At 42.4% G+C, this 13163-nt stretch overlaps 1 protein-coding gene across 7 annotated transcripts in view; it reads left to right on the top strand.

Annotated features, from left to right (window-relative positions):
- ZNF654 (zinc finger protein 654) overlaps nucleotides 1–13163 on the top strand; it is a 123965-nt gene that overhangs the window by 106606 nt on the left and 4196 nt on the right. For 6 of the 7 annotated variants that reach the window (XM_059688054.1, XM_059688052.1, XM_059688058.1 and 3 more), the window contains 2 exons: nucleotides 2983–3124; nucleotides 10721–13064. In XM_059688054.1, the coding sequence (XP_059544037.1) occupies nucleotides 2983–3124; nucleotides 10721–13064 (2486 nt within the window). The remainder of the gene's footprint in view (nucleotides 1–2982; nucleotides 3125–10720; nucleotides 13065–13163) is intronic. The other variant, XM_059688053.1, reaches the window with a different exon arrangement.

Below are 13163 nucleotides of genomic sequence, written 5' to 3'. Positions count from 1 at the left end.
CTGCATCACTGATGACAGAGATTTTACATCAAGTTTATATTTCGTGACCTTCAGAGATATGCACGAGCTACTACTTTCATCCGTTAGGCTACTCCTATTACGAGACTTAACAAAATGTATCACTGAAAACAAAGATTCACAAGCATATGTGGATGAAAACATGGAGAGTAACGCTGTTGCAAAGTTTTTTAAACAGAAAAAATTTTCTGGAATGGCATTCCAAGTCCTCAGTAGTTTGTTTTCGACACTATTGAAATTGCTCTTCCCCTCTCATCAATCCATGTCTATGGTCTTTAAGATAACTTGTTATGTAAAATTATTTATTTATCTAAGATGCACCTACACTGAATTTATCTGAAAAATAAAAAAGTCGATATTAAGAAAAAAATTGTAAATGGAAGATTATAAGAGAGGGTTTCGCGTGCCAGCAAAAGTTACTGGCGTGCCATGTTTGGCACGCGTGCCAGGTGTTGCCCACCCCTGGTATAGGCATACCTCGGAGATACTGCAGGTTCGATTCTAGCCATCACAATACAGTGAGCATTGCAATAAAGCAGGGGTCCTCAAACTTTTTAAACAGGGGGCCAGTTCACTGTCCCTCAGACCATTGGAGGGCCGGACTATAGTTTAAAAAAAAACTATGAACAAATTCCTATGCACACTGCACATATCATATTTTGAAGTAAAAAAACAAAACGGGAACAAATACAATATTTGTATTTGCATGTGTTCCGCGGGCCGTAGTTTGAGGACCCCTGCAATAAAGTAAGTCACAATCTTTTATTTGTGGAGGGTCTTCAATTGGTGAAAAGCGTAACATCTGTCAATTGCAGTGAAACAAAGTGCAAAAAAATGTGGTATGCCTGTATTTATTGGAAAGATACTGGGGTATGACATCAGCCACAAAAAGAACAGGGATATAGTTGGTCTTCAAAAGGGAAGTGCTACCAGGGACACTGAGATTGCTAGGCTTTAAAAAAAAATTTGTTTCTCTTTTGTGCCATTTGGTTCCAGTCTCTCTTACTGCAGACCAAAAGAAATGCCAACAGTCCCAAGGCTTCATAGTTTAGAGTTGAGAACATTCCAGAGTTGAAAATTCAGTTTTCTATTCCTGAATTAATATCTTAAGGAGGCTGAGGAAGGACACATAGGAGACACAGCCACTGGGGTTCCAATCTTGTATATTAGGGTTATTGCCAGTAAAAGGTGGCTCAGTGTAAAGTGGGTAATACCATGCCAAGTAGCGTATATTGATATTTAGATCTATTTCCAAACTCACATTTTTTGCCAATACTTTAATACAATGTATCACTGAGAAGATTTATAATGTATTAGTAGTTGCAGAAATAGGACCTATAGAATATAAGCAAGGAAGTATATGAAAAGCATGAAATAGTAAAAGGGATATAATATGTTCTGAATTATCACTTTAGTTTAGGATGAAGAGGCATTTGATATGGATGTTGAAAGATAAGCTCATTTTAGAAATAAATACTTTCCAAGTAGAGTATTCAATATAAACAAAAGTGAGAGTAAGTGAAGCAAAGTAACTGTGAGGAGACCAATCTAGAAGAGTGCCCAGGATTCAAATCCTGATGCTTCTGATTATAAAACCAATGTTTCCATTGCACTTGACATTAACCAGTGTATAGAATAAGCACTAAATAAAATGCTCTGGAAGGTGTAGACAGATCAGTTTAGCAGCCCTGTATATGTACAATTAAAGGGCCTAAGGTAGTAGCATTAAGAAAGAATGGTATGGCTTTGAGAAAAAAAATGTAATCGAAATGTAAAGACTGAAAAATAAACAGGTTAGAACAAGTAGATTAGAGGAATGTTTAGTGTTACTGACTGATCTAGGAAAAGATCTTTTACAGGGATATTATTTGTTCTGACAGGGTTAAGGCGATAGAGAGCAATCTTAATTGAAATATACTGAGACATAAAAAATGGTAAAAAGTCAGAACTAGAGATTTGGGAGCAAGGTGTGAAACTTAGTGATCTTTCAAAGGACTATATGTGCAAAAAAAAAAAAATGTGAGTGGTGGACTAAAACTTATGAATACCCACACAGTTAGTATGAAATAGAGGTGGAATTTTGGTTTTACTGCTAATGTTACTTGCCATCATTTTCTGTATGGTCTCTATAAGTAGACTATGCACACCTTCAAGCTGCCATTACATTTAATAGTTGTATATGCTGGGATCAAAGTACATACTTAAAAAACACCTATTTTCATCAGTTATTTTAATACTTCTTAGATTATGATGCTCTATGTAACTTTAATATATTTTAAAGAATTCTAATTTGTTAAAATGTGATACCCAAATATATCAATTACTGGCATATCTTATGATTTCCTTTGCCTCAAAACTCACTACTTCATCTAATAACCTTGGCCATATGTTACAAAAGACTACCTGTGAAATACTTTAAATGGTCCCTAGCTTGTCTATATTGAAGGTACTGTGTGTTAACTGAAGAGCAGATAGATCATTTCAGAATTAGTAGTATAATATACTTATACTTTTAATGTGTAGTATTTTTGATATCTTAATAGGTTGAAAATGAAAAATGTGAACCATGTATTTGCAGACAGTCTTATAGCACTGATTTCTAAATTTGCAAACAGGGTATTAATTAATGGCCACAGTTTATTCTTTTTAAGTATCATAATATTGGTACATTGGAATTAGAATTTGTTTTAATCAAGTACTAGAGATACCTTAGGTTTGTCAGCATACGATTGAAATTCATTCCTTACCACGGCAAAATCACAGTTTCTGTTCTCCCCTTACACCACCACACATCTAAGTTTTTATTAGTTTCATATAGGTAGTAGTAGTTTGGGGCTTAACATAATATCCATTTATACCCACTTTGTATACCTCTCAGGGCACTATAGACTCAGTGAAAGAGAACTAATGTCTGTATTTTAATCAACTGTATTTTTGATATTTCTCTTGTTTTCTCATTTACAGGGAGTTGATTTTCATATGGAGTAAACTTCAGCTTAAGTCTAATCCTTCAAAACAAGTTTTTGTAGATCAATGCTACCAGCTTTTAAGAACAGCAACTAATGTGAGAGTCATATTTCCTTTCATGAAAATCATTAAAGATGAGGTAAATAGGATATATTTACCCTTCATTTCAAATGAAATTTAAATGACAGTTCACTGAATCTTGAGTGTCTTATGACAGAATTAATTTGATTATAAATTTGAAGAGAAGGATATAATTAAATAAGTTTGTCACTTTTGTAGAGTTTTAACTAATTTGCAGGCGGACTTTATATATCTATAGGCAATACCTGCTCACTGTTTTAAAGAAATACAGCTCAGCCCTAGAAGGTTAGGCTCAGTGGATAGAGCATTGGCCTGCAGACTGAAGGGTCCTGGTTCAAATCCGGTCAAGGGCACATGCCTGGGTTGCAGGCTCGGTCTCCAATAGGGGGCGTGCAGGAACCAGCCAGGCAATGATTCTCTCTCATTATTGATGTTTTTATCTCTCCATTCTTCCTTCTTCTCTGAAATCAATAAAAATATATTTTTTAAAAATACAGTTCATAGTTTTAAGTCTGGTGTTTAGGTGAAAAGAAACCATGAATACGAGGTATTTTTAAAACTTAAGGACACATTTTTAAAGTGTTTATTTTAGGTAATAGTATAAATCCATTATCTGTTTTTAAAAATAGTTCTGAAGTTTTTGATGGGTCACTTGCAAGTGAGTACAATTCTACATGACTTATGTAGATATGAAAATAGACCTGCAAAATCCCTTAACTTTTCCCCTCAATTATTAACAATTTTGAATACAAAGATAGAAAAAATAAAGCTACCCTACGTTTTTTGGGGGGTTAATCCTCACCCGAGGATATATTTCCATTGATTTTGAGAGAGACTGGAAGAGAAGGGGAGAGACAGAGAGAGAGAAACATTGATGTGAGAGAGACATATTGATTGGCTGCTTCCTGCACATGCCCCGACCAGGGCTGGGGATTGAGCCCGCAACTGAGGCTGTGCCCTTGACCGAATTCAAACCCAGGACCCTTCAATGCTCAGGCCAATGCTCTATCCACTGAGTCAAACTGGCCAGAACTACCCTACATTTTAACTAAATCTTTATGTGGGTTACTTTTAAATGTATAAGGAGGCATCCATTAAATAATATATATTTTTCTACATATTTATGCATTTATCACATCACTCATTAGATGTAGAACCATGTAGTGATCATATTTCCATGATATAAAGTTGGCAGCATTATATCAGAGGTGTGTTTTGTTTTGTTTCCTATTTATTTTGCTAACGGCTTTAATAGCTATGAAATGTCATTAAAATGCATCGCATCTTTAAAGTTAACCTCTCTCCATACCAATAAAGAGGGGGGAAAAACCCAAAACAAGTATGCTATAGAATACTTACCAACATTCAAAGTGCATCAGAATCACCTGTAAAACATTTCTAAAAATAAAGATGTATCTGTATTTTTTTACATGATTCTCATTTGCATAAAAAAATTGAGAGACTTTGTTAAAGAAAGTTTATAATATAGGTGAAGTTCAGCCAGTTATCATAAAGCTTTCTTGTTTTCACAATTTTCACAAGTCTGGTCAACCTAAGAATACATTATAAGAGGAAAAATTCTCAAAGGTGAAGTCAATATTAAAAATGTGCTTAATTTTTTACTGTCCTAAAAAGGTTTTTATTAATGGAATAGGGTCACTCACATGCCTCCATGCTATGAAAAGAGGCACAGACAATGCTGTATGAGTTCAGAAGGAGACATTACAGATGGCATATTTGAAAGGCTTCACAGTGGAAGATGCTTTCAGCTGTGTTTTGAATGATAGAGGAGAATAATAATATTTGTATTTTAGAGCACTTTTGCCTCATTATTTGTTTCTCACAACTGTCCAGTCTCATTAATAGTGTAGCAGAGAAACCTGGGGAAAGTGTGTAGGAGATGAAATTAATCAGAGGGACTGCAGGAGGTGGGGGTGGGTTTGCTGTTGGAACTTCAGTCTGTAAATATAATGGAATTGTTACAGAATTTCAGGTAAGGAAATGTCCTGTTCCCTTTTGTCCTTTTACAATGAAATTTTTAAACTTAGGCAACTGGGTACATTATAACTTCATTTGAAGCAAGAGGAGGAATTCTGTTTGGAAGCAGTGAATTTTGAATTTGTCCTATCTGGAAAATCTAGGTGGGAATATCTAATTGTAACAGACAATTAGCAAAAGGCAATTCTTTTTGAAATCAGAAAAGAATTTCAAGCTGGAAATGATGGATCGATAGGAAAGAACTAAATTCAGTGGAATAGATCTGATCCCATTTACTCTGTAAACATTTACTCAAAGGTCACTATATGCCAACTTCTATGCTAACCATAGGAAGATATAAAAAATGTGACACTGTATTACTTAGGAATTCAAAGTGATTCCTAGGAATTTAAGAATTCAAAGTCAGAAGCATGGGCACACACAGATTGTTATGAAACAATATATACATGCTTTTTAGAAATAAGTATAAGTTATTCTCAGTGGAAAGAATGGGGAATGTTTAACTCTACCCCAGGGGCCAGAAAGAATGGTGAGAAAAACTTTCAGAGTAGAACTGATTCTCAAAGAATGAATCGGAGATGGGTAGGAATTTACCAACTAGATAAAGTGGGATTATGATGTGAAAATTAAGGTCTGCTTGTGGAACTGTAAGTAGTTAAGCAGGGTTACATAGCATTTAAAGGATTAAGAGGATGTGAGCATGGTAAGGTAGTCTTCCTCTCTGTCATCTATAATATACCATATGCAGGCAGTATGATGTACATACACACCATTTTAAAGACATCACTTTTGTACTTCTTTCTATTCAAACAAGCATTTTGATTACTCTAAATCATTAGCAGTGTTATTTATAGCTTGAATTAGCTTGGGCAGACAATAAATTCCCAAGTAAAAGCTTATGCAGTTATCTTTGAGAAGTAAAAATTTCAAAGCTTGAATAATTTGCAGATAACTTCCAGTAGGTTCATTGTTCTGATACCTTATTAGATTTGGAAGGATTATAATTGCCCTTTCCATGTGGCCCATACTTCTCCCCTTATTTGGATAATAATACTTAAGTAACAGAAGTAATATTATCCAGTGCAGCTTTATGAAAGAGTTTCCATAAGCAGTTCTTTTTTTAAAAAAAAGTCTAGTTATTTTTTAAGATCAAAATTTGATAAATGTGTTTAAATACATATAATGTAACCCTTCTGCCACAGAATGTGAGGTAAGTACATAAAGTAAACAGAATCTAGATTTGTAAGAAACTACTCCTCATAAGTTTATGAAGCACTTTGTATTTTAAATCACCATAAGGTTATGAAGCATTTTGTATTATGATTAACTAGAGGCCCGGTGCATGAAATTCATACACACGGGGGGGGGGGGGGGGTTGTGGTCCCTCAGCCCAGCCTGCGCTCTCTTGCAGTCTGGGAGCCCTCAGGGGGTTGTCCGACTGATGGCTTGGGCCCACTCCCTGTGGACTGTCAGTTGGACATCCTTAGTGTTGCCATGGAGGCGGGAGAGGCTCCTGCCACCACCACTGCACTGCCAGCCATGAGCCCAGCTTCTGGCTGAGCAGCGCTCCCCCTATGGGAGCACACTGACCACTAGGGGGGAGCTCCTGCGTTGAGTGTTTGCCCCCTGGTGGTCAGTGCACGTCATAGCGACTGGTCATTCCACCATTTGGTCGATTTGCATATTAGTCTTTTATTATATAGGACTAGAGGCCCGATGCACAAAAATTTGTGCACTCGGGGCGAAGGGGGGGTCCCTCAGCACGGCCTGTGCCGTCTCGCAGTCTGGGACCCCTCGGGAGATAACGACCTGCTGGCTTAGGCCTGCTCCCGGGTGGCAGAGGACAGGCCCAATCCCTGGGTGCAGCCCCTGGTCGGGCTCAGAGCAGGGCCGATTGGGGAGTTGGGGCGCTGCCCCCTGTCATGCACAGAGCAGGGCGGATTGGGAGGTTGCAATGCCACCCTCAGTCACGCTCAGGGTAGGGCCGATTGGGGGTTGGGGCACCGCCCCCTGTCACGCAAAGAGCAGGGCCGATCAGGGGGTTGGGGAGCTCCCCCCTGTCAGGCACAGAGCAGGGCCGATCAGGGGGTTGGGGAGCTCCCCCCTGTCAGGCACAGAGCAGGGCCGATCAGGGGGTTGGGGAGCTCCCCCCTGTCAGGCACAGAGCAGGGCCGATCAGGGGGTTGGGGAGCTCTCCCCTGTCAGGCACAGAGCAGGGCCGATCAGGAGGTTGGGGAGCTCCCCCCTGTCACGCAAAGAGCAGGGCCCATCAGGGGGTTGGTGAGCTCCCCCATGTCACCCACAGAGCAGGGCCCATCAGGGGGTTGGGGAGCTCCCCCCTGTCACGCACAGAGCAGGGCTGATAGGGGAGTTGGGGCACCGCCCCCTGTCACACACAGAGCAGGGCGGATCAGGGGATTGGGGCGCCGCCACTGTCACACTCAGGACAGGGCCGATGGGGAGGTTATGGCTCTACCCCAACACACACAGAGCAGGGCCCATGAGGGGGGAGGGGCGTTGGGGCGCCACCCTCTATCACCCACAGAGCAGGGCCGATCAGGGGGTTGGGGCGCCGCCACTCTCACACTCAGGACAGGGCCGATGGGGAGGTTATGGCTCTACCCCATCACACACAGAGCAGGGCCCGTGCGATTGGGGGGTTGGGGCGCCACACCCTGTCACACACAGAGCCGAAGGGCGATCAGGGGGTTGGGGAGCTCCCCCCTATCAGGCACAGAGCAGGCCCGATCAGGGGGTTGGGGCACCTTACCCGTCAGGAACAGAGCAGGGCAGATAGGGAGGTTGTGGCCCCGCCCCCTGTCACACACAGAACTGCAGGGCAATCAGGGGGTTTGGGCGCTGCCCCCTGTCACGCTGATCCCGGTGCCGGGAGGCCTCACGGCTCCGCTGATCCCGGTGTTGGGAGGCATATTACCCTTTTACTATATAGGATAGAGGCCTGGTACGTGTGGGGGCCGGCTGGTTTGCCCTGAAGGGTGTCCTGGATCAGGGTGGGGGTCCCCACTGGGGTGCCTGGCCAGCCTGGGTGAGGGGCTGATGGCTGTTTGCAGCTGGTCACACACCCTTCAGGGTGGGGGTCCCCACTGGGATGCCTGGCCAGTCTGGGTGAGGGGCTGAGGGCTGTTTTCAGGCTGGGACTGAAGCTCCCAACTGCTCCTTTTTTTCTTTTTTTTCTTTTTTTATTCTGGGCCAGCTTTAGCTCTGAGGCTCCAGCTCTGAGGCATCCGCTGCTGAAAGCAGGTATCTGGTTTGTTTGGGTTCTATAATCGAAACAATGTATAACTCCAGCTCTGAGATCCCGGCTGGCTGAAAGCAGGTTTCTGGGGTTTTGTTTAGCTTCTATATTTCTTACAATGTTTTTTAAACTGCAGGCTCTAGGCCGGCAAGGCAGGCGGGGAACGTTGGTTTCCTCCATCACTGAAGCAAGCAAGCCTCCCTGTTTGCATCAGCTGCCTGGCTGCCGGCCGCCATCTTGGCTGGCAGTTAATTTGCATATCTCGCTGATTAGCCAATGGGAAGGGTAGCGGTTGTACGCCAATTACCATGTTTCTCTTTTATTAGATAGGAGTAGAGGCCCGGTGCACAAAAATTTGTGCACTCGGGGGGGGCGGGGAGGGAGGGGTCCCTCAGTGGGCTGTGCCCTCTCGCAGTCTGGGACCCCTCAGGAGATAACGACCTGCTGGCTTAGGCCTGCTCCCGGGTGGCAGAGGGCAGGCCCAATCCCTAGGTGCAGCCCCTGGTCGGGCTCAGAGCAGGGCTGATTGGGGAGTTGGGACACCGCCCCATCATGCACAGAGCAGGGCCGATTGGGAGGTTGCGATGCCACCCTCAGTTACGCTCAGGGTAGGGCCGATTGGCGGGTTGGGGCACCGCCCCCTGTCACACTCAAGGCAGGGTTGATGGGCAGGTTGCGGCGCCACCCCGTCACGCACAGAGCAGGGCCAATCAGGGGGTTGGGGCGCTGCCCCCTGTCATGCACAGAGCAGGGCCCATCAGGGGGTTGGGGAGCTCCCACCCGTCATGCACAGAGCAGGGCTCATCAGGGGGTTGGGGCTCTGTACCCTGTCACGCAAAGAGCAGTGTCAATCAGGGGGTTGGGGAGCTCCCCCCTATCAGGCACAGTGCAAGGCTGATCAGGAGTTTTGAGCACCTTCCCCTGTCACGAACAGAGCAGGGCAGATAGGGAGGTTGTGGCCCCGTCCCGTCACACACAGAGCTGCAGGGTTATCAGGGGGTTTGGGCGCTGCCCTGTCACGCTGATCCCGGTGCCGGGAGGCCTCGCGGCTCTGCTGATCCCGGTGTTGGGAGGCATATTACCCTTTTACTATATAGGATAGAGGCCTGGTGCATGGGTGGGCCTGGCTGGTTTGCCCTGAAGGGTGTCCTGGATCAGGGTGGGGGTCCTCACTGGGGAGCCTGGCCAGCCTGGGTGAGGGGATGATGGCTATTTGCAGCTGGTCACACACCCTTCAGGGTGGGGGTCCCCACTGGGGTGTCTGGCCAGTCTGGGTGAGGGGCTGAGGGCTGTTTTCAGGCTGGGACTGAAGCTCCCAACTGCTCCTTTTTTTCTTTTTTCTTTTTTATTCTGGGCCAGCTTTAGCTCTGAGGCTCCAGCTCTGAGGCCTCTGCTGCTGAAAGCAGGTATCTGGTTTGTTTGGGTTCTATAATCGAAACAATGTATAACTCCAGCTCTGAGATCCCGGCTGGCTGAAAGCAGGTTTCTGGGGTTTTGTTTAGCTTCTATATTTGTTACAATGTTTTTTAAACTGCAAGCTCAGTGGCCGGCAAGGCAGGCGGGGAACGTTGGATTCCTCTGTCACTGAAGCAAGCAAGCCTCATATTCGCTTCCAGCTGCCTGGCTGCCGGCCGCCACCTTGCTGGCAGTTAATTTGCATATTGCCCTGATTAGCCAATGGGAAGGGTAGAGGCCGTACGCTAATTACCATGTTTCTTTTTTATTAGATAGGATAGGACTAGAGGCCTGGTGCATGAATTCGTGCATCAGTGGGGTCCCTTGGCCTGGCCTGCAGGATTGGGCTGAAACCGGGTCTCTGACATCCCCCAGGAGGTCCCAGATTGTGAGAGGGCACAGGCCAGTCCAAGGGACCCCACTGGTGCACGATCAGGGCTGGGGAGGGATGCGGGAGGTTGGCCAGCCAGGGAGGGACACGGAAGGGCTCCAGGGCATGTCTGGCCTGTCTTGCTCAGTCCCAATTGGTCAGACCCCAGCAGCAAGCTAACCTACCAGTCGGATAATCTGCCCCCTGGTGGTCAGTGCACATCATAGCGAGTGGTTGAGCAGCCTTAGCATATTGTTAGCATATTACACTTTGATTGGTTGAATGGCTGACTGGACACTTAGCCTAAATAGGATAAGTCTTAACAAACTTAAAAATTAAATAAATTGGAAGTGAAAATGCTATTTTGCAAATTATTCTCAAGTTTAAAAAGATTTATTTACATATTACAAAAGATTTAAGGCTACCCATTAAGGAAAATTGTACATTTGAAATACTGTGTTTATTTAGCTTTCATTTCATAGTTGTAATTTAAAAAGATAAACTGGTTTGTGTAATATTTAAAAGATATTTAATAGTAATATATATATACATATATATATTTTGTTTTTATTCAGGTTGAAGAAGAAGGCTTACAAATTTGTGTTGAAATATGTGGTTGTGCTCTACAACTAGACCTTCATGATGATCCCAAAACTAAGTGTCTAATTTATAAAACAATTGCACATTTCTTGCCAAATGATTTGGAGATCCTCAGGATTTGTGCACTCTCAATATTTTTTCTTGAGCGCTCCTTGGAAGCTTATCACACTGTTGAAGAGCTTTACAAATGTCCAGATGAAGAATATAATGAAGGCACCAGTAGTGTTCAAAATCGTGTTCGTTTTGAATTACTTCCAATTTTGAAAAAGGGATTGTTTTTTGATCCTGAATTCTGGAACTTCATAATGATTAAGAAAAACTGTGTAGCATTACTGAGTGATAAATCAGCAATCAAATTTCTAAATGAAAATACACTGGAAAATTCTATAGGTAATCTAAAAAAGACATTGGAACAGAAATTTTTAGATGAAGGTGTTGACTCTTTTACAGATCAAAGCACTGGAGAGCTTGATCCTGATGATATATCTGGAGTACAACCTAAAGGCCATGTTAACACAAAGAGAAACCTTACTGCTCCTAACACTTCTAAAGTGGACCACAGTGTCCCAAGGCATCGGTGTATGTTATGTAATAAGGAATTTCTAGGCGGTCACATTGTAAGGCATGCCCAGGCTCATCAGAAAAAGGGCAGTTTTTCCTGTGTTATATGTGGTAGGAAATTTAGAAACAGAGGACTTATGCAGAAGCATTTAAAAAATCATGTTAAAAAAATACAAAGGCATCAAATTACTGTAGCTCAACAGGAGGATCAGGAATCTCCTGCTTTGGAAGAAATAAACTTTTCCAATTCTTCAATTTCATTTGAAAACGGAGATTTTGATAATAAAGATTTGGAAATACCGACTATTAATACTTCCAATGATGGAAACGAAGCAGTCATCCCTGAGCATGTGGCTGAATTCACTGAAATTCCCATAAGTGTATCAGAAGATGTCATTGAAAACATTGAAAATGGCAGTCCTGACACTTATATAAATAATGTATTGGAACCTTTAACTGTATGTGAGGATGATTACGAGGAGGAAGAGGATGAAGAAGGTGATTATGAAGAAGATGATTATGACCTGAATCAAGAAACTCCAGCACTTCATAAAATTAATGGAACTTTGTGCCATCCAAAAGACATATATGATATAGATCAAAAAGGAAACTTTAAGTGCCCTGCTCTTGGTTGTGTTAGGATATTTAAAAGAATTGGATTTCTCAATAAACATGCAAGGACTGCACATCCAACTGACTTAAATGTGCGGCAAACGGTAATGAAGTGGAGCAAAGGAAAATGCAAATTTTGTCAAAGGCAGTTTGAAGATTCTCAGCATTTTATAGATCACCTTAATAGACACAGCTATCCAAATGTGTACTTTTGTTTGCATTTTAACTGCAATGAATCGTTTAAGCTGCCATTCCAGCTTGCTCAGCACACAAAAAGTCACAGGATATTTCAGGCCCAGTGTAGTTTTCCAGAATGCCATGAGCTTTTTGAAGATCTTCCTCTGTTATATGAACATGAAGCTCAGCACTATTTAAGTAAAACACCGGAATCATCTGCACAACCAAGAGAAGCAGTTGCTTGGGATGTTCTTACAGACTCAAATAATAGTTATCAGGAAAAAGACTCATTTAGTAATGAGAAACAAGCTATTAGCCTGCCAGTTTGTACTAGCAAATCAAGGAAAGATTCTACAGAACCAAAGACATGTATAGACAGTATGGAAAAGAAGACAGACAGTTTAGTTCAGAATGGAAATGAACATTCTGATGACACTGTTTCTGATATAAGCTTGACAGACCAAAAGATGCCTGACCTAGAGCCAAATTCTGAAAATAATTGTAGTATTATTGATTTAGTCAATGGACACGGTGGAATAGAACAGACATCTTTAGTTTCATCAGGTTCTGCTTTGAAAATTGATACAAATAGAATTAGAACAGAAAATGGCTCCATTTTACCCAATGTTGTATCACAAGAACACAGTACCCTGCCAGTATCTCAGGCACCATCCAAACCAAATCTAATGAGTGAACATACTTCATATGGCTTAATTTTATCAAAGCCATATGTCAGACCATTGCCTCCCAGTTACCTTGATGAACGGTACCTTAGTATGCCAAAACGCAGAAAATTTCTGACTGATAGAATAGATGCCTGTTCTGATCAAGATAACATTTGTAAAAAATCAGTGAAAAGATTAAGATGTGGCAAATGCCTGACCACCTACTGTAATGCAGAAGCACTTGAGGCTCACCGTGCACAAAAGAAATGTCAGGCACTCTTTGGATTTGATTCAGATGATGAAAGTAAGTCTTCTATCTTCTCAGTAGGTATATCTGTAGAAATAGAAAATGCCACAGGTCTTTAAAGTTAACATTTGTATAGCATCCTATATAATAAAAACG

Source organism: Myotis daubentonii, chromosome 3 (assembly GCF_963259705.1).
Source record: "Myotis daubentonii chromosome 3, mMyoDau2.1, whole genome shotgun sequence".
NCBI classification, from domain to species: Eukaryota; Metazoa; Chordata; class Mammalia; order Chiroptera; family Vespertilionidae; genus Myotis; species Myotis daubentonii.
This window is presented reverse-complemented; position numbering and strand designations above follow the sequence as displayed.